At 39.6% G+C, this 20254-nt stretch overlaps 2 protein-coding genes across 2 annotated transcripts in view; one reads left to right on the top strand and one right to left on the bottom strand.

Moving 5' to 3' along the window:
* AGXT2 (alanine--glyoxylate aminotransferase 2) overlaps positions 1-20254 on the bottom strand; it is a 67315-nt gene that overhangs the window by 5943 nt on the left and 41118 nt on the right. The window lies entirely within an intron of this gene.
* Positions 1-20254, top strand: part of DNAJC21 (DnaJ heat shock protein family (Hsp40) member C21) — a 20815-nt gene extending 561 nt beyond the window's left edge. Inside the window, exons 2-12 of the mRNA XM_075932576.1 lie at positions 2070-2163; positions 2793-2916; positions 4376-4498; positions 8248-8552; positions 9946-10100; positions 10471-10558; positions 10865-11023; positions 11709-11748; positions 13422-13615; positions 17902-17968; positions 19774-20254. Of these exons, the coding sequence (XP_075788691.1) occupies positions 2070-2163; positions 2793-2916; positions 4376-4498; positions 8248-8552; positions 9946-10100; positions 10471-10558; positions 10865-11023; positions 11709-11748; positions 13422-13615; positions 17902-17968; positions 19774-19941 (1517 nt within the window). The 3' untranslated portion in view covers positions 19942-20254. The remainder of the gene's footprint in view (positions 1-2069; positions 2164-2792; positions 2917-4375; positions 4499-8247; positions 8553-9945; positions 10101-10470; positions 10559-10864; positions 11024-11708; positions 11749-13421; positions 13616-17901; positions 17969-19773) is intronic.

The following is a 20254-nucleotide window of genomic DNA, read 5'->3' as shown; positions in this document are numbered from 1 at the left end:
TGGCGCCCTTCGCCTCTGCCTCGGGGACAGCCTAGCCCTGCGAGGCTCCCTTGCTGGGTACCGGCCTGGCAGCCAAGTAGCATCGCAAGCCACAGAGTGTAAGGCCGGAAGGGCCCCCCAGGCCTGGTCTGATCTCCTGTGTATCCCAGGCTGCCGCCGCCCTAACCCACAACTGCAATTTAACCATAAGCGCTACATTGGGATGTTACATGTAGGTTAATTAACTAATTGACTAGTCCAAGGATTTTTCCATGGATTAGTCAATGAGCGGGGGAGCTGCAGTGGAGTTAGTGCCTGACACTGGGAGCTAATTCTGCTGTGGCTCTGCCGTTTAAATGTATTAAGAGCTTGCCAGCTCTTAAACCATTTAAAACTCTGGTGCACAGCAGGAGCTGGGCTGGCTGATTCCCAGCTGTGCTAGGTCCCTCCCTGCTGTGCTTCAGTCTTTGAAATGTTTTAAGAGTCAGTGGTCTCTTAATACACTTAAATACTTTTAAATTGGCTCCCCCCAGCACTGGCTCCTGCTCTCCCCCTTGCTGCCTCTGGACTAGTGGACTATCCAATAAGATTTTGCTTATCTGATAGTTGACCAGTCGCTTGCATCCCTAGTCTACAGCCCCCAGGAGACTAAATTATCTGCCCCAGGCAGAGAATAACGGAATTTCACAGTGTCCAAGGCACTACAGTAAAACGCCAATGGTCTAGCATCTGATGGTCTGGCACTCTTGATGGTCTGGCACCATCAGGAAACTGGGAGTGCTCCAGGCAGCCGGACGATTGGAGCTGCTCTGCCCCCAGCTTCCCAGATTCAGCTGCTGCTAAAACTGATCAGCGGCTGAATCGGAGAAGCCGGGGGCAGAGCAGCTGGAGTGCTGCCAGGTAGGTCCGCTAGCGCTGTCCCTCGGGGCTGCGGGACCATCCCGGCAGCATCCCAGCTGTCCCCGATTCAGCCGCTGCTGAAACTGACCAGTGGCTGACTCCAGGAAGCCTGGGGCAGAGCAGCTCTGCCTCGGGTTTCCTGGAGTCAGCTGCTGATCAGTATCAGCAGCAGCTGACTTGGGGATACCTGGGGCAGAGCAGCTGGGGTGCTGCCGGGTTGGTCCAGTAGCGCCAAGGAACAGCGCTGCACTGCGGGACCAACCCGGCAGCATCCCAGCTGCTCTCCTGCAGGCGTCCCCGATTCAGCCGCTGCTGAAACTGACCAGCAGCGGCTGAATCAGGGATGCCTGGGGCAGAGCCGGACTATCAGAAGGGAGGGCTACAAGGGGTCTGGGGTGGCATCCTCCCCCACCCCAGACCCCTCATAGCCCCCCCTTATGATAGTCCGGCATATATGATAATCCGGCACCCCCTGGGTCCTAAAGGTGCCGGATTATCGGAAGTTTACTGTACAAGGATAGGGAATTGATTGAAATATACCAGATGGTATTGGCAATCACCCCATGCTGCAGAGGAAGGCAAAACCTTCCCAAGGTCATAGCCAGTCTGACCTGTGGAGCAATTCCTTCCAGACATAAGATGACTTTTCAAATGTCTTTTTATTGTTGGTTTTCCTTGATAGCATTGTGCGCTTGTGTAACTTTATAGACAGTCAGCTTCATGTGTTTGCATGGTTATGCTAACCTGCAACAGGGAAGAGTACACTTTCATTTTAAATAGTAACATTTTATTCTAAAACCACAAAAGTTGACAAGAAGACTCAGACACGAGTAGTACCTGAAACTATTTTGTAATTCTTAGTAAATTTGTCGTTGGTCCTTTAACTGTTGCTTTACATGCAGCAGTATCACTTTAAGTTTTACTTAAATACTAATTCTCTAAACTTGTTCTTAATATGACTGTTAATTTGGTGGAAGGAGAAACATTAATGGAAGATGAAGCTGATCAACAATCATATTTTAGTTAATGTGGTGATGTAACCCAGACATTCTAAAAAGGCCTTGGTTGCCCTTCTGAATTGACTTTTTTCTCCATTTGTCTGATTTCTTCCCTAAATAATTACATTGTGACATGAGTGCCAGATGTTGCTATGGTCTTAATTTTTAAAATTCTAATGACTTTAATTGCAGACAAAAACCTTGAAAATGCCGATGAAGCAGCAGAACAGTTCAAATTAATCCAAGCGGCGTATGATGTACTGAGTGATCCTCAAGAAAGAGCATGGTAAGTAACACTTGTCTGCCAGTGGAGAGAGAGAGATTGATTCTGCTTTTCTGTCTTGGGCAAGATTTCCATTGACATCATTTGTGGCTTGCTTGTATTGGTAGTCTGGATTGACTCTTGGAGGGTAACAGGCACTTATCCTACGAATAAGGATGTATACAACTATTGGGTCCCAGGATTACAGCCATACGGCATGTTAGTTGTGTTCTTGTAACAAAAGACACTTGAAATCACCTTTTAAACATTGTGTTCCTCAATTGATTTGCTTATTTTAAGTGGTTTTTGCTTCCATTTCTCCCTCATGTGAGTGTCAGGTTTATAGTGGTGTCCTTTCCCCCCACTTTGGATAATAGTGAGTTGCTGGCTTCATAAGTTTAGCTTTCTCAGGAAGCATATTTTTGCTTCTTCACATATTAGAGGGACGAATGGCAGGTATATCAGCATAAAAATGAGGAGTGCTTGAAGAAGGTGTTCAGATATCTACATATCTTGTAATACACATTCATGGAATTCTCAAGGAACGTGTTAGAAGATCTTTCCAAGAAAAACTGGAAGGTCCACACTGCCTTGGGTTTTCATTTCAGTGGTTGTTTTCAGTTTTATGTGTGCTTGATGCTATTTTCTGCTAGGTATGATAACCACAGAGAAGCTCTACTGAAAGGAAGGGTTAACGGAGAGTACCAAGATGATAGTTTGGATCTGCTGCGCTACTTTACTGTTAGCTGTTACTCTGGATATGGCGATGATGAAGAGGTAATGAACTGACTCCCTAATAAGTTAAGTTAAAACTTCTAAGAAAAGTGATGGAATTAAATTAGTGTATTGGTATACCATTCTTAAAATTAGTGAATGTAAATTGAAAAATCTTTATAACAATCTATATTTTTTTTAAATGGGGGAGGGGAAGCAAAACATACCCTGGATATTTAGTCAGTTTAAAATATCCCCTTAATCAAAAATGCCTTAAAACTGTATAGAAACACTTTTCATGTACATAATATATTCCCAGGCACAATTTTCACCGTGGAGTTTTTTGCTAAAATGTTTCACAAGTTGGAATGCTTTAGAATATAAAATGCAACACTATGACAGAGCTCTCAGGTATGCACTCGTTGCCATTTAAATTCCAGGTGGAGTTTAAGGTGTTGATGTAAATAGGCCAAAATGGTTTGGAATATGCTTGCCTGAGAGATTGTCCCTCTCCTTGTGATACTGCCATAGCTGCAAGGAGATGGAACATCTTTAACTTATAATAGTGGAGCTCTTGGTAAGCTGGTCCCAAGAATTCTCTCCTGCCTTAGTCCAACACAGCCTACATTTGCTGATGTTCAAGGCTTGTGTATTATTTTCCTTACCATGGAGAAGTTTTGTCTGTGCCTGCTATGGGTCAGCTCCCTGACTCAGCTGGCCAAAGGGCAACATGGGTCTTCCCTTTCAGACTTTCTGAAGTTCTGCTGTTTTTTTACATAAATGAGAGAGGTACATACTCCAGCCCGCCCCCTTCACCCGCCTCCAAGAACAGGTCGAACCTCTGTAGTCCAGAACTCTTGGTCTGGAAACATCCCTCATCTAGAATGATTTTAGTTGGGTGTGGCCAAGTTTCCTGTGGTCCCATAAAGTTTGTTCACAGCCACCAGTCCTAGCTCTCAGTGTTTAGTGATGCTGTTTAGCTCTAATTTACCCCTAAATGTCCTCCAACAGCCCAGTAAGCAGTGAAAGTGTTGGTAATACTGACAGACACTGTTGACCTCCCATGGTCCAGAAATTTCTCTTGTTTGGAGCCGGTCAGTTCCCGAGGGTGCCAGACTACAGAGGTTCAACCTATATCTTCCTGGACTGTCCAACCCCTGCTCTGTTGAATGTTTAGAGTGTTCACATATCTGCTGCTACTCTTACAGAAGCAGTACACCATAGATCCTAGTTATAGCTCAAGTCACTGCTTCACTTAATTCACAGTAGTTAGATATATCTATAGGGAAAACAAATGCAAGTTTATTTAACACAGTATACAGGTTTTACTGGGCTACAATGATTTTTTTTGTTTTTAACAAAATTGAAAGGGCTTCTAGAAGCTGGCATAATCACTTGATTTTGGAATACAAAGTCTTCGTTTTGACTTAAAACTGTTAATGTAGAATTTAAATAATGATCTTTCTTAATTCTTAAATTGCATAGGCATACAATTCTTTAGTAATGGTGATGTGTATTTCAGGGGTTCTTTGCAGTCTATCGCCAAGTTTTTGAAAATATTGCAAAGGAAGAGGTGGAATATATATCTCAGGAAGATATGGAAGAATTTCCTACTTTTGGATATTCTCAAAGCGACTATGATGAGGTAAGAAATATGATGTTTGGAAGTCTAACTTTTTACTCCATAATATATCTCTAGGACTTGGGGCTTAATCGATGTCCCATTGAAATCAGAGGAAAGACTCCCACTGACGTTGAGAGTCGAATCTATCCCAATATATACATAGTCATTCCTGCCCAACCAAAAGCTGTTATTTAATGTATACTTAAACATTTCACCACTTTACCTACATTAACATAACGTCAAAAATCCTAGCATAGGTGCAGTTATACTAGCATAAAAGTGCTTATATAGTTTATCCAGTTTAAAGAAGAAAATAGAATACACTGGTATAAAGAAAGGATGTTAAGTAGCTTATAGTTGTCTAATTTAATAGTCAACAGGGTGGCACTGCTGCTTTGAAATGCTGTGAGGAGCCCAGCATCGGGCTCCTTGTGGCATTTCAAAGCAGTAGCACCACTTGGAGCCTGAGATCAGCTGGGGACTTCCCAGCTGACCCTGGGATCTGTGCAGCGCTACTGCTTTGAAGTACCCTTCTTCCCCTCCCCCACATCTGAGAGCCAGCAATGGGGGAGGAAGTGACTAGTTGACTATCCTGTCAACTGTCCAATGAGCATTTGCTTATTGGACAGTCAACTAGTCCTTAACATCCCTAGTATAAAGCACCATATAGTGCAGTGGTTACCCACCAGTAAATCGGGTGGATCTTAGAACCTTTGATAGGTGATCCTGACAGGTGTGGCTGGCACTTCATCTTCCCCACTCAGCACTGTCATGCTGCTCCTGCCTTCTGCTTTGGAGATGCCCCTCATCCGTGGGAGCCTCCTGCTTGCTATGCAGGGCATGAGAAGAAGAGGAAGGGGGGTGCTAATGTCAGGGTGCCCTTCCTTCCACCCTGTACCTCATCTCCACAGAGCAGAGGAGATCAGGGATGGGGAGAATTTGCTTGCTGCTTTTGGGAGTGATGCAAGGCCAACTTAGGGGTGAGCCTACATTAGCCCCTTACACCACTACCCAGAAGCCACCTGTGGTAACTGGTGCCCAGCTGAAGCCAGCATTCTGAACCCGGGCCCCTATCCTGAAACCCTCCTGCATCCCAGATCCTTGGCTCCAGCCTGATAAAAGTGAATGAGGATAGGGGAGGGCGGATGGAGTGAGCAGCAGCAGGGCCTTGCAGAAGAAGCAGAAGGAGGTGGGGTGGGGCAAGGGGGTTTGGGGTAGATCCTGGGTTGCACTTAAATTCAAAAAATGATCTCGTGCTTAAAAGATTGGAGACCATTGATATAGTGACAAAACTGTTTAAAAAAAATTACACCCATTACTGGTATAGCAGTAAAATTTAAAGTGCAGACCAGGTCTAAGAAATAAAAGGACAGATTTAATTCTTGATGTCTAATTGAAACCACCCTTGCCAACGTTCTGAAGTGTTACATGTTACAAGGAATACCTGAAAATCTGGTAACTACAGTATTTTATTTAACAACACAAATAGAGTCTCTTATGTAATTTTTCTTTAACTACAGTTACAAAAGTAGAACTTGACTGTGTAAAACAAAATACCCAAGAGACCCTGTGACTTCTGCTGAAAACTCTTCTGCTATCTAAGCCTTTTCATGGTGATGCCATTCTCCCTCTTCCTCCCCCCTTCTCCACCACACTTATACTTCCATGATACCATCAACACTCATCGCTGCTCTGTTCAGTCATTTCTCACTTCTTGTCCAGAGACTGGTCCTTTCATTCTGTCATGCCAGCTATCTAACAACTGAATATCTCCCTTGTTAACTTTTACCAAAACTTACTAACATACTTGCTGTCTTCAACCAGTAAGCTGACAGTCCGCTTTCTATATTAGCATTTAAGAGGATCATTCCTAAATATATATTCTAGTGTGTTCCTTCTTGCTCTCACCTCTTTGTAATACTTTCTGGTGTGATTATTGCTCCTAAATTTAATTTATATTATACTCTTAATCAGCTGTGTATATTAATGTTCCTCCTGGCATCTTCAGAGAGACATTTACTCTAAATTGTTTAAGGTGTAATCAAATTCCTAACTCAGACTATTATATCAAATTATTTGACAGTCAGCAGAAGTTGGATACAAACTGTTACAGACTGGATTGTGATAAGGGGCCTTCAAGGCTGCAAGTAAAGTTATGAGTTGGCATAATGAGATAAAATTATAGAAATGGGAGGAAATGTTTATGGGTGGAATCACCAGAATGTTTTGATGGAATGAGGTTGACACATGATCTTCGACCTTTGTTTCTCTGGGTTCACTAAATGAAAGCCCTTGATTAAAAGCCCTGAGTTCAAGTGAACAATTTTTAAATTGACTGACAATTCCACCATTTCCAGGAATCCTGAGTACACTGTGGCATTGTTTGGCCTTCATCATCCTGATCCCAAAAGGCTTTCTGATCAGACTGGGCCATAGAGATGGAACCAGATGACATGCTGCTTTCAGCAGCTTTGGCTAAAGCTGGAGTGAACCTTGAGTTCCTGCCATTGTCATTTTCCACCTTATTTCTCCTCTCTTGTATACCTCTCTAACTTTAGTTTTATAAGAATTGGACTTAGGTGCAGCCTTGGCTACCTTTTTCTACACTGCTGTGAACAAGCAAGCAATCTTTTGAACAACCCAAACCTGGTATGAATTTGGATAGGTCTCAAGAGTGGCTGAATTTGGATAGGTCTCGAGTGGCTAAATAAGACCATATGCTCAGGTCTGTTTCTCCATCAGGAAGGTTGCAAGTGAAAATCGGTACCAGAGACAAGCTGTCTCTCTACATTATTTGCTATTATTTTCTATCTCTGTGTGCGCCTTTCCTCTTAAAGAAGAAACTTACATCAGTCTTCTAACATCAGCAGCAATTCAAGATCTTTACAACTAACTTTAAACTAACTTCTTGTTACCTCCAGAAAGGGTAGTGAATGCTATCTAAAACTGTCAAGTGGGGCTTTTCTCTGTAAATAACTATGGAGGAAAAATAAATGTGGGCTGTTGCTACAATAAAAGGCTTAATAATTTTAATTTGAGATGCTTCAGCTCTTTAGGTTTTTTCCATTGCCTTAACAAATGGTGAAAGACTTATGTTTTTTAAAAATGGTAGTTATTACAGTGGAGGTTGCCAGCAGTATTTTGACAAGAAAACCTGGATGAGTTTGACTGGTTAATATTGTAACAGTGAAGAGGGGTTTCACTACCATCTTATCCCTTGTTAGGCCAAAGACCTACCCCCTTCCTGATGCCACAGGCCAATGCCAGCTTTTTTAGCTAACTTGGCGTGAATTTGGCTTCACTGAAATTTTAAACCTTTTTCCACATAGTAAGAAATATTTTGGACTTCTCTAAGACACTCGGTTTATGACCACATGACATCTTGATTTAAAAACTTGCATATAGAACTATCAGTGGAACAGTTTACCATGGCAGCTGGTGGATTCAGCACTGCTTAGAATCTTTAAAATTAGATATCATTCTAACGGAAATCTTTAGTTCAGATCCTGAAGAAAAAATTCTGCATGTGGTTGGTGTGTGTGTGTGTGTGTGTGTGTATATATATATATATATATATATATATATATATATATATATATATATATATATATATATATATATATATATATATATATAGGAAGTCAAATGAGATCATTATGGGAGTCCCTGCTGGCTTTGAAGTCTGTATATCTATGACAATCTAATAGTCTTTGGTTACTTTTATTCAGTTTAATGTCTTACAACTTTTGCCAATTCCCTTTTTTCAATAGGTAGTCCATCCTTTTTATGCATACTGGCAGAGTTTCTGTACTCAAAAGAATTTTGCTTGGAAAGAGGAGTATGACACACGGCAGGCATCAAACCGCTGGGAGAAACGAGCTATGGAAAAAGAAAACAAGAAAACTAGAGACAAAGCAAAAAAGGAGAGAAATGAACTGGTTCGTCAGCTAGTGGCTTTTATACGTAAAAGAGATAAGAGAGTACAGGCACACAGAAAACTCATAGAAGAACAGAATGCAGAAAAGGCTAGGAAAGCAGAGGAGCTCCGAAGGCAACAGAAGCTCAAACAAGCTAAGTATGTAAATATTGAAGGAAGCATTTTTTAAGTTGAGAAATAATCATAGGAGATTTGTATGGAGTCCTGCTTTACCATCAGCAGCTTACATTGTTTTAAGGAGTAAATTTTGGGATTTCTAACATCTGTCCTTAACACTGAGTTGCTGATGGTGGAGACAACCCTTCTGGTACTCAACATCTTGAGTAGTAAAGAAATATGAAATAAGTGTTAAGAATCAGTATTATATTGTTGCCAGTCTTCGGTGCCAGATAATCAAAAAGACAGAGGAGATAGCATGTTGGCAGAAGGCTCCTGAAGATGAGAAGTGGGTAGTGGATTTCCTTTACTGAAGGAGATCTGTTGTTCCTTTATCACTGCGGGGACGGGGCATTCTGTATCCCTCATTGCGCTGGTGATTAAATGCTTTCATCTGTTTGATTAATATTTGTGACCATTTTCTTTGGGTGTGTGTCTTGTCCCTTTTTATTAATCTAGTCTAGATTCAGTGATTTGCATGGGACGGTACTTTAAGACTACTCAACAGCTATATTTTCCCAAGTGCTTGGTAGTGTTATTTTTGACAGCTTTGCTAGCTAACTTACCGTCATGTCAAGAATATCATATGATATAAACTTCATACCTCAATTTGTTTCTTAAACTTTGGGAACATTTTAGAACATAGTAAATTTTGCTAAGGAAACAATGTACAGGATTGATCAATGGTTGATTTAACTTGAGTTGCTTATTTGGTAATAGTCATACCTCTGACGGGGAGGAGTTTATTAGCATATGATGATTCCTATCAACTTGGAATATTTGCACCTTAGCTACAATTTTTGAAATTCTCTCTCTGGATTGCACTCTCAAAGTGCAAAATACATTGTTTATAGTTTAAGAATGAATTAGGGGCATGGCACTGTAAACACAATATATTCTTGGCACAAAGCCTGTCTGACCTGGGAGGAGGAGGAAGAAACTTAAATGTGTAACCACTCTTTTTTTTGCCAGTAGATCCATAGGCTCATTTTCATTGTTTCTGGAAGTTTTTAATAGAGTGCATTTTTTCCATTGAAGATAATGAAGCCAATGTGGCATGTTCATTGTGGGCAAAAAGCTTGAAAACTGAGCGCAGGAGTTAATTGGAGTGAAAATCTGAATAGCTGAAGTACAACCATTGAAGAGTAATTGTGCGGTGGTTATATAAATCAGACATTCAAACCTACCTGCTCAGTTTTCCAATCCCTGCAAAGAAATATTAGTTACTAGTATGTGTTAGATTTGGTTGAGACAAGACAACAATGGGGTTTCCTTCTTTTTAAATAAGTTAACATAACAAAATAATGATCCTTAAATAAAACACAGTTACCACTAAATTCTCGGAAATATAATAAGTTGTTATATTCTGTTAAAGGCTTGGTGAGCAATATAAAGAGCAAAGCTGGATAACTATGTCTGATCTAGAGAGAGAATTGCAACAGATGGAAGCACAATATGAAAAGGAATTTGGAGATGGATCTGATGATGAAGAGGAAAGAGAGGAACAAGAGTCAAGAGAAGGAATGGATGGTAAGGGTTAATGTATTTTTTTATTTGATAGTTATGAAAAGACTTTGCAGTTGCTCCATATTTGTACATACATAACCATACAGCAGCATTCAAATTCTCCACATTTAAGTCTGAATTCCCTGCTGGTATATACCATTCACTTTGATAGTTCTGTCCTCCTTTTAAACACTTATCTTCGTGTTAATAATGCATGCTTATTTGTGATTGTGTGAAGAAAAGAACAGATTATATAACAAGAGAGTTCTTATCACTGTGCATACTTTAGTAATTCTAAAGGGCTTGAATGGGCATTGTTGAAAGCATGATGTGACTTTAATTGCTAAGTATCTCCTTAGAATCACTGTCAGTTTCCTTCCTCTTCCCTTTTCAGATAAACAGAGTGATGAAGCTGAAGATGTTGAATTTTATGATGACTTGTACTGCCCTGCTTGTGACAAAACTTTAAAGACTGAGAAAGCGTAAGTTTTATTTCTTTGAAAAATTTGGAGACTTTCACATTCACTTAGGTTATCTGGGAACTAAAGTTCACTTTAAATCAATTAGTTGTAATGTTATTTGGGCATCCATGCCCCCCAGTCTCTGAAAGGCTCAGACTTTTTCTTTCATTCATTTTTCATTGGTATTGGAATTTCTTACTCTGAACATTGAAAAGAATTAACCATTGTCATTGGTCAGAGACCATTAAGCAAATTTTGCTTAATTTACATATAAAGTAACAATTGCTCTTGACTCCAATGCTAGTAATTATCTACTGCTCTTCATAGAATGAAGAACCATGAAAAGTCAAAGAAACACAGAGAGATGGTAGCACTGTTACGGCAACAGCTGGAGGAGGAGGAAGAGGAATTCTCTGTATCTACAGATGACAAAAATGCAGTACATACCAAAGAAGATGAAGAAATAGAAGAAACACCCAAACAAAAGTACTTTAAAACAGATTGCTTACATTTACTGTAGCATTGATTTATAAGTAGGCTACATAATGGTGGTCTTAATGAGACTGAAAAAAGACTCTGGTATAGGCTTATGATCACATCAGGACTCATTTAATTGTATTGAACAAGATGTTAAAATATCTCTTGACATCAAAATCCCAACAAAAAAGTAGATTTTTAATATCTGTGGAATAAACTGTTATCTTCTGGCTTTATAGATAGTAAATATCAAGGCAAAGCGAAGATGTTAATATTTTAAAGCAGGAGATCTTGTAACAGGCTAAGTCTTTGTTGTGTAGGTACAGCACTTTCCGCCAGGTATCATGACTAGCCTAGAAAACTTGTTTGTTTTTTCAGTTAATCAGAAGCTAGCTTATGCAGTATAAAGCATATTTTTAACAGCTGTACTGTGCTTATGATTAAGCTGGTTTCTGAATGGCTAAAGTTTAATGTCCTGTCATTAAGGATCATGGTTTTCAGATTCCGTTTGAGCAGAACATCTCCAGAGATATCACTAACTACCATAAACAGCACACAAAACAGCTGGGGAGGAGGAGGAGGGAGAGAGGTTGTATTTGTGACACAATTGAGATCAACGCTGACTTTTAAATTTTGTGTAATTGCCAATATTCTATCTAAAAATGCATTCAACTGTTCATTTTTATCTTTACAGATTCTCCAAGAAAAAGAAAAAGAAACATAAAACCATGATGGTATGGAGTTTCTACAAAATCTTTCTGTGACTGTATTGAAAATTTAAGGAAACCGAGACTTGGGAAGCTATTTATTTGGTCTTCTGACCTAGCTTTCTAGTATTCTAAAAAAAAATGAGGGAACTAGGAATGCTAGAGATTACACCAATTAACTCGTTGTAATAAATATTTCTCAGTGAATCCACTGTTTTCAAAGACTATGAATCCATATGTTTTAGCTTAGGTCCTTGTATAACCCTCATTATTGTAGTATTTGAGCACTTCTCAGTCTTTTGTGCGTTTATCCGAACACCCCACATGTGAGTTAGCTCCATTTGCCAGATAGCTTCACTGTGCCTCAGTTTTTGAAGTGTCTTGCCCATGGGAACTAATCTTGAATGTCCTAATCCTAGCCTATTGCCATAACCAGACAGTCCTTTCTTTCAGCTAGAACGGGTTGCTGGCTTCCATTAAGGAAACCATTGTAGGCATAGTCCTCAAAAATCCACCACTTGACTCTAAGGGTACGTCTAGACTACATGCCTCTGTCACCAGAGGCATGTAGATTAGGCTACCTGACATAGTAAAATGAAGCGGCGATTTAAATAATCGCCGCTTCATTTAAATTTACATGGCTGCTGCGCTGAGCTGACAAACAGCTGATCAACTGTTTGTCGGCTCAGCGCGATAGTCTGGACGCGCGGGTGTCAACATCAAAGGAATTTGATGACCACCCAGGTAAACCTCCTGGGACTTTTGTCGACAAAACTATACCTGCGTCTACACTACTGCTGAGTTCTGTCGACATAACGTCGATAGAACTAAGCAGTTTTGTCGACGCTGGTAAACCTCATTTTACGAGGCATAATGCCTTCTGTAGACAGAAGGTGTTATTGCATATAGGGTTGAGTCTAGACTACAGAGTTTTGTCGACAAAGCAGCTTGCTTTGTCAACAGAACTGAATGTAGTCTAGACGCTCTTTGTTGACAGAAGCTTTGTCGACAGTATCTGTCGACAAAACTTCTGTCGACAAAACCCTGTAGTCTAGACGTACCCTTAGTAAGCTACTTTTGTCTGAGTTTGCTAAAGTAACTATTCTATTGATTCTCCTTATCTTGTCTCCCAGCACCCCATTTCTACCCAACACAATTCTAATTGTTGTTTAGAAGATTGAGAGAATCCATTATCTGGTTGCCTCAGATCTTTGACCCTTGTTAATCTGTATAACATGCTTTGGCTGAAATTTTCCTGAAGTGAACACCTGTCATGGAAAATTTCATCCCATACATTTAAAATTGGCAGTCATAAGCAACTGAAAACAGGATCTTTTATTTGGGGAGTGTTGTAATGGGGCTAATAAAAATGGCAAGATAAAAGTGTTATCTAATCCTCTCTTTTCAATTCCTTAATGGCTAGGGGTTCTTGGAAATTCTGAGCTGTGACTTATACTTTTGATAAAGACTCTTTGGCTCTCTCCTCTTCTCTTCATCACAGGCTGTCTCTTTCTCAAAATTCCACAGACAAACTTCAATTCTCTTAACCTCACTGCATCTCACATAAAATATCAGTGTAAAAGTAGACAAGCTAGATTTCATTGTGACCAATTGTTTAATTGGTAAATCTGCAATTACTGCACATATAGTTACCAACTAATTATCTGAAAGCAATAAATACATTTTTCTTCTTTGGATAGACTTATGAAGACTCTTTGAGCAATAAAAGTGCAGATGATAGTATACTTGAACAAAAAGAAGCTGACACTGTGGACCAGGACAACAGCATAACAGAAGAAATGGAAAATGTTGGCCAAAGCAATACTGCTTGTGATAAAGCAAGTACTGCAGAAGTTGTAGATCAAGTTAATGAACCAAAAAGTGAAGCAAAAAGGTAACAGCATTACTTTGATGACTTGTAATGAATAACAATTTACACTGTTACATACTTTAATTTAATAATCCATTTTTTTAAAGACTGAATTTCTTTACATCATTGAAAATGAGTTTTATAAGAGTAAAACTGATATGTTAGACTTAGGTCTTAGATTGGCAGTTTCTTTAGATTGCAAATAACCCACTCTTAAAAAAACAATATCCAAAGAGATCATCTTGTTACAAATATGATGATTTTATAAACAATATTGCTTTGCTGTTAAAAATTAGATTTTATAATGATTTACAGAGGACATTGGCAGCGGCACAAATGAGAGTTAAGCACTTAACTAATGTTTGTGCTTTTAAAAACCTCATTCTGTTAACTCTGGATCAACTTGATGAATGGTTCTGGGCATTAATTATAATACATAGCTATCCCAAAAGCCATCACAATAGGGCAATAGTTCTCAGACTTTCCAAACTACTGTCAGAAATCTGATTTGTGTTACGTGCCCCCCCCCCCCCCATTTCACCTCCCTTAAAAACCACTTGTTTACAAAATCAGACACAAAAATACGAGTGTCACAGAATGCTGTGACTAAATAGGGTTGCCAGGTGTCCGGTTTTGAATTGGACAGTCGGTATTTGAGCTTTCTGTCTGGTATTTTCTAATCAAGTTTTATTATTATCATGAGTATCGGGCCAGCCCCATTCCCTGCTGGTCGGTTTGCCCTCCTGGCCAGCCCTGCTCCCTGCCAGCCTGTGCCCGTCTCCCCCCGGCCAGCCCCGCTCCTCCCCCCCCCCACATATCCCGTTCTGAGATCACATGTGTGGAGGGGGCAGAAGATTAGCTGGGGCTGAGTGAGAGCTACAGAGGGATACAGCAGCTTTGTAAAGAGGTTCCACTTTTGGTAAAGTCCTGTTGAAGTTTGTTAGTACCTTGCTTACATGATACAACAGTAGGCAACCCCGGTTCTCCTCCTAGCCACCATGGAAGGCTGAGCTGAAGTTGCAGCTGTGCCGCCCTGGGCACCTTCTCCCTCCCCTGGCTGCACCAGCCTGGGCCCCTTCTCCCAGCCTCCTCAAGCTGTGCCAGCCCGGGCCCCTTTTCCCTCTACCCCTGCCCTGGCTGCACCAGCTTAGGCCCATTCTCTCTCCCATCCTCACTGGACTAGAGGGGTTCAACCTGTAGTGCTCTTTATGTAGTCTGTTGTAAAACTAGGCTGAGTTGTAAAACTAAATGAGTTGATTTTCCCCTGGAAGATGTGTGTCCATGAACCCCGGGTTGAGAACCATTGCAATAGGAAGTAATTTTGTTTATACTGAAGTACTCATTTTTTTTATTTCTATTGTAAAATTAGAACTCTGTTTATGGTCTTATTTTTTTTTTGCTGGTGAAAGTGGAACAAAAGTTTTAAATGTTTAAAAAAACAAGCTGAGTGGAAAAAATTACAAACATTTATACATTTCAAATAGTACACTGAGAAATAGTTTATCATTAGGAACTAGTTAATAAAGAACATAAGAATGGCCATACTGGATTGGCTCAGTGGTCCATCTGTTCCCGTACTGTCTTCTGACAATAACCAGTGCCAATTATTTCAGAATCAGGGGGAAAAGACAGTTATTGAGATTCTGACCCCTTTTGTCCAGTACCAGTTTTGGCAGTCAGAGGCTTAGGATACCAGAACATGGGGTTTCATCACTGACTATATTGGCTAATAACCATTGATGGATCTATTAGCCATGACGTTACCTAATTATTTTTAATCCAATTATACTTTTGGCCATAAGTTTCATTATCGACTGCTATTGAAGAAGTACTACCTTTTATTTTAAATCTTCTGCCTATTAATATAATTGGGTGACCCTGGCTCTTATGTGAAGGGGTAAATAACACTTCCATATTCACTTTCTCAACACAATTCATAATTTTGTAGACCTGCTATATCCTGCCTTACTCATCTTTTTCTAAAATGAGCAGCCTCCATCTTAATCTGTCATCTTATGGAAGCTGTTCATACCTCTAACCATTTTTGCCTCCCTTTTTCTGTACTTTTTCCAGTACTTTTTCCAGTTCTAATACATCATTTTTTGAGATGGGGTGACCAAAACAGCACAGAGTCTTGAACATGTGGGAGCCAGTGGCATTATATATTTCTATAATTCTGTTTCCTAACAGTGCCTAACATTGTCAGCTTTTTTGACTGCTGCTGCACATTGAGCTAATGTTTTCAGAGAATTATCCATTTTTCCTCCCTCCCCAAGATCTTTCTTGAATTGTAACAACTGATTTAGACCTCATCACTTTATGGATATAGTTGGGATTATGTTTTTCAGTGTGCATTACTTTACATTTATCAGTGCTCAACTTCATCTACCTTTTTATCATCCAGTGTAGTGAGGTGCCTTTGTAAGTCTTCCCATTCAGATTTGAATTTAACTGTCTTGACTAATTTTGTCACCTACAAACTTTGCCACCTCACTTAGCCCCTTTTCCAAATCATTTATTAATATGTTGAACAGCACAAATTGCAGTACAGAGCCTTGGGGGATCCCCTGTTTACATCCTTCCATTTTGAAAACTGGTCTTTTATTTCTACTCACTGTTTCCTATCTTTTAACCGGATACTGATCCATGAGGGAAACCCTTCTGCTTATCCCATGACTGCTTACTTTGCTTAAGTGTGTTTGGTTTTGTCAAGATAGCACCATTTTTGCCAGTTCTCATGACTTTAAGTATTGTGATGTACGGACACTTGCATGGAGAATTTTATACGAACAGTCACAAGCAGTGCAGTTTACAGTTTTTGTGAAGTGCTCCTTTTTACAATAAACCTGTAAATCACTGTGGATGTGCTTTTTTGCAAGAACTCAAACCAAAACAATGAAGGCAGCTTGTTTTCTCTGTGCAAGCTACTTCTAGCTTTCATGCATAACTCCAGCTTTTTCAGTGCTTTAACTGTTTAGATTTTTTTTAACACTAACAGTATTGTCATGGGGTAAAGTACATTATGTTCCCCTCCCCCCAAACACACTTGTTCTCCAAGGCTACCTACACTACAAGTTTTTGCGGCAGAAAATATACTAATGAGTTCCTCATTAGTATAAGTCGCTATCTCATTTACATATTTTCTGCCAATCCATTTTTCACTAGGGGTTTTTGCACAAAAAGAAGCAGCGTGTGCAAAACCCTCTTTTTGCGCAAGATCCTTATGCCTCAAAAAAGGGGGTATACTGATCCACAGGCAAAATTTTCAGATCCTCATAATGCTCTTAAATAGTTAATGTATGCTGTTCTCCATTCTAACTGTAGCAGTCACTTCCATTAGAATAACTGCCCAAGGTTTGAGGGAAAAGTGAATCACACACAAAGAACACAAGAATGGCTATACTGGGCCAGTCCATTAAGCCCTATATCCTGTATTCCCACAATGGCCAATGCTATGTATCGCAGAGGGAGTGAACAGAACAGGTAATCAAGTCATTCATTCCCTGTTACCTATTCCCAACTTCTGACAGATTCTAGGGACACCATTCCTACAACTATCCTCCATGAACTTATCTAGCTCCTTTTTGAATCCTGCTATTGTCTTGGATTTTACAACATCTTCTGTCAAGGAGTTCCACAGCTTGACCGTGCATTGTGTGAAGTAGTACTTCCTTTACTTTTAAAACCTGCTACCTGATAATTTAATTTGGCGCCCCCTAGTTCTTGTTAGTGAAGGAGTAAATAACTCTTGTTTATGCACTTTTTCTCACACTAGTCAGGATTGTATTACTTATTCCAATGCCAAAATTTCTTTTTTGTTGAGAGGAGACAATCTCATCTGCATGCAGTATTCACGATGTAGATATACCATGGATTTATAGAGAGTCAACAAGGTTCTTATTTTCTCCCTTTCTTAATGATTCCTAATGTTTATTAAACAGAAATTAATAGTGAACCAAAAACTGAATTTAGGAAAGTATCTTCAACACTAGTTCGTGCAAAATACTTAAACAAAAAACCACTCTATAGGACCTGGTGTGAAGCTGCAAAGTTAGCAAATGTTTCCTTTCATTTCTGTGTTCAGGTAAATGCAGAGAGAGTTGAACATTTCATTATAGCAGCATTCATAGCTCCATTGTTCTCTGGTTATCTTTTCTTCAACCTATTTGTTTAAATATTGGCCTACTTAGGTCTCAGTCCCCATTTAAGTCACTGACATGGGGTTAAAAAGACTTAGTAATTAAACTATCAATCCTGCTGAGGGTACAATAAAGATAGACTGAAATGTTAAATTCCCTTCTTTTTTTCAGCAACCCTAAGCCTAAAGGAAAGAAAGCTAAGGATACAAAAAAACCTGTTAAGGTATCTCAAGAAACGGTATGTGGAAAGTATTTAAAACTACAGATTCTTATGGCTGGTAAAAACAATACCTTAAAAAATAAGACTTTGATCTGGTAGTTTTCCTGCTCCTGACACTTTCTTCAGTTCTTGAAAGCTGCTTTTGCATGTGTTTCTCACGTATTTGACCACAAGACACTTCTTGTTTATGCATGTTTACTAAAACCTAAGAAAATTGGCTACATTCTTTTCTTTGGAAAAATTTTTTTTTGTAAAAAACTATTTTAGCTTAATTTAGAACAGTTTTGTACATACATTGATTTTGCACTTCTAGAGCCATCTACACTAATCTGTCTTTTGGTGTCTCTGGGTGTCTAGCTGTCAACTGGAAAAAAAAAAAAAAAAAGCTGCTATCACAATGTTTATATACTGCCATGGACAGTGGGAATCCTTCGCCTGTAAGGTGTTCATGCAGTTGAGTTTAAAATAATGGCATGACTCTCTTATTAAACGTATGGAGGCAGTGGGGCTCTCAACAGGGGTGGAGGGAGTAGCTGCCCTGGGGCCAGGCATTTAAAAGAGCCACCCTTTAAATTGCTGCCAGAGCCCTATGCAGTACTTTGTGGGTACCACAAAGGGCTAGCTGGGGAGGCCTGCTGCCCAAAGCCCTGCCTCTTTCAGGGGCATGAAATTGGGACCCCTCCCACTTGTTCAGAGGCCTGGCAAGTCTCTCTGTAGCCATGGTAGGCTGTTAGCTGATGCTTCTTATGAAACTATATTGTAGTAGCACTAAGTTGGAGCCCTATTGTATTTGGCAATGTACAAACAGTGACAGCAGTTCAATTTATATTATACACATACTGGTGAATATAGATTTCAGTTTATTAAAAATGTGTAAATAGCATTATATTTAACTTGGTGGTAACTGCTAATAATCATCTCCTACTGTCATTCAACTTTAAGCATACATATTAGTCTTTTCTGTTAGTACAAAAAATTTAACATGGGGGAAAAACTTCAAATCTGAAATTTGTTTTAAAATGAAAGCCCAGGGGAAAAAACAGTATGTGCATAGTTTTGTTGTAGGGAACACGGTTTAAAATTGTAGTGACAAGGAGTCCTATAGTGCCTCAGACTTAACAGCTGTATTGGTGCATAAGCTTTTGTGGGCAAAGACCTACTTCATCAGATGCATGTAGTGGAAATATACAGAGGCAGGTATAAATATGCAGGCCAGAATCAGGCTAGAGATAACGAAGTTAATTCAGTCAAGGAGGATGAGGACCACTTCTAGCAGCTGAAACTTGCAGATGAAACCATCAGCTCAGGATTAAACAGACTGTGAATGGCTAGCTAACTACAAAAGCAGCTTCTCCTCTCTTGGTATTCGCACCTCCAGATCAGCTGCTAGAAGTAGGCCTCATCCTCCCTGACCGAATTAACTTTATCTCTAGCCTGATTCTGGCCTGGCATATTTATACCTGCCTCTGGATATTTCCACTACATGCATCTGATGAAGTGGGTCTTTGCCCACAAAAGCTTATGCGCCAATACATCTGTTAAGTCCATGAGGTGCTACAGGATTCCCTGTTGCTTTTGCAGATCTAGACTAACATGGCTACCCTGCTGCTACTTAAAATTGTAGCATTTCTTGCAGTTCCCTAATTTGGCACATAAGGAGAAGTGCTGAATAGAGCATATTTGCCATAGAATAGTTTTCTTATGTTTAAAAAGTTAACTTTTATTTTTAAACTGATTAATATGCAAGTAAAACAGTAAAATACTGTTATTGTTTCCACAGTACCTACTAACATGAAGCATTGTATTTTTTTTTCTCCAACCAGAATGAAGATGTTCCTATTCACTGTATAACCTGCAGTTGTGAATTTCAGTCCAGGAATAAACTATTTGAACACTTAAAGGCCACAGGCCATGCAAAAGCAATGCAAGCACCAGCTGCAAATGGTGCTGGGAGCAGCAGAAACAAAAAAGATAAACGTAAAAACAGATAGGACTTCTTGATTGTTTTAAACTGTCAGCTTTTGGCTGCATAGCTGAAAACTCATAAAACCAAAGGACAGAAATCCTACAATCCAAATTAAATTGGAGCAGCTCTTGAGCCTACAGCAATTACATTGTGGCAAAACATTTTTATATTATACTTTTTTTTTTTTTTTACCAATACTTCATTAACAACTGAATTTCATCCTGCTCATTCCAGGGCCTTGAAAGTCTTGAAAAAAAAATTCTAAAAGCTGGTCATCCTAGATACCTGGTGGGACATGCAACTGTACAGAGGGAGGAAATAAATTATTTTAACACTTA

Source organism: Pelodiscus sinensis, chromosome 6 (genome assembly GCF_049634645.1).
Source record: "Pelodiscus sinensis isolate JC-2024 chromosome 6, ASM4963464v1, whole genome shotgun sequence".
Lineage (NCBI taxonomy): Eukaryota > Metazoa > Chordata > Testudines > Trionychidae > Pelodiscus > Pelodiscus sinensis.
The sequence above is the reverse complement of the archived record's forward strand: the minus strand, read 5'-3'. Positions and strand labels throughout refer to the sequence as shown.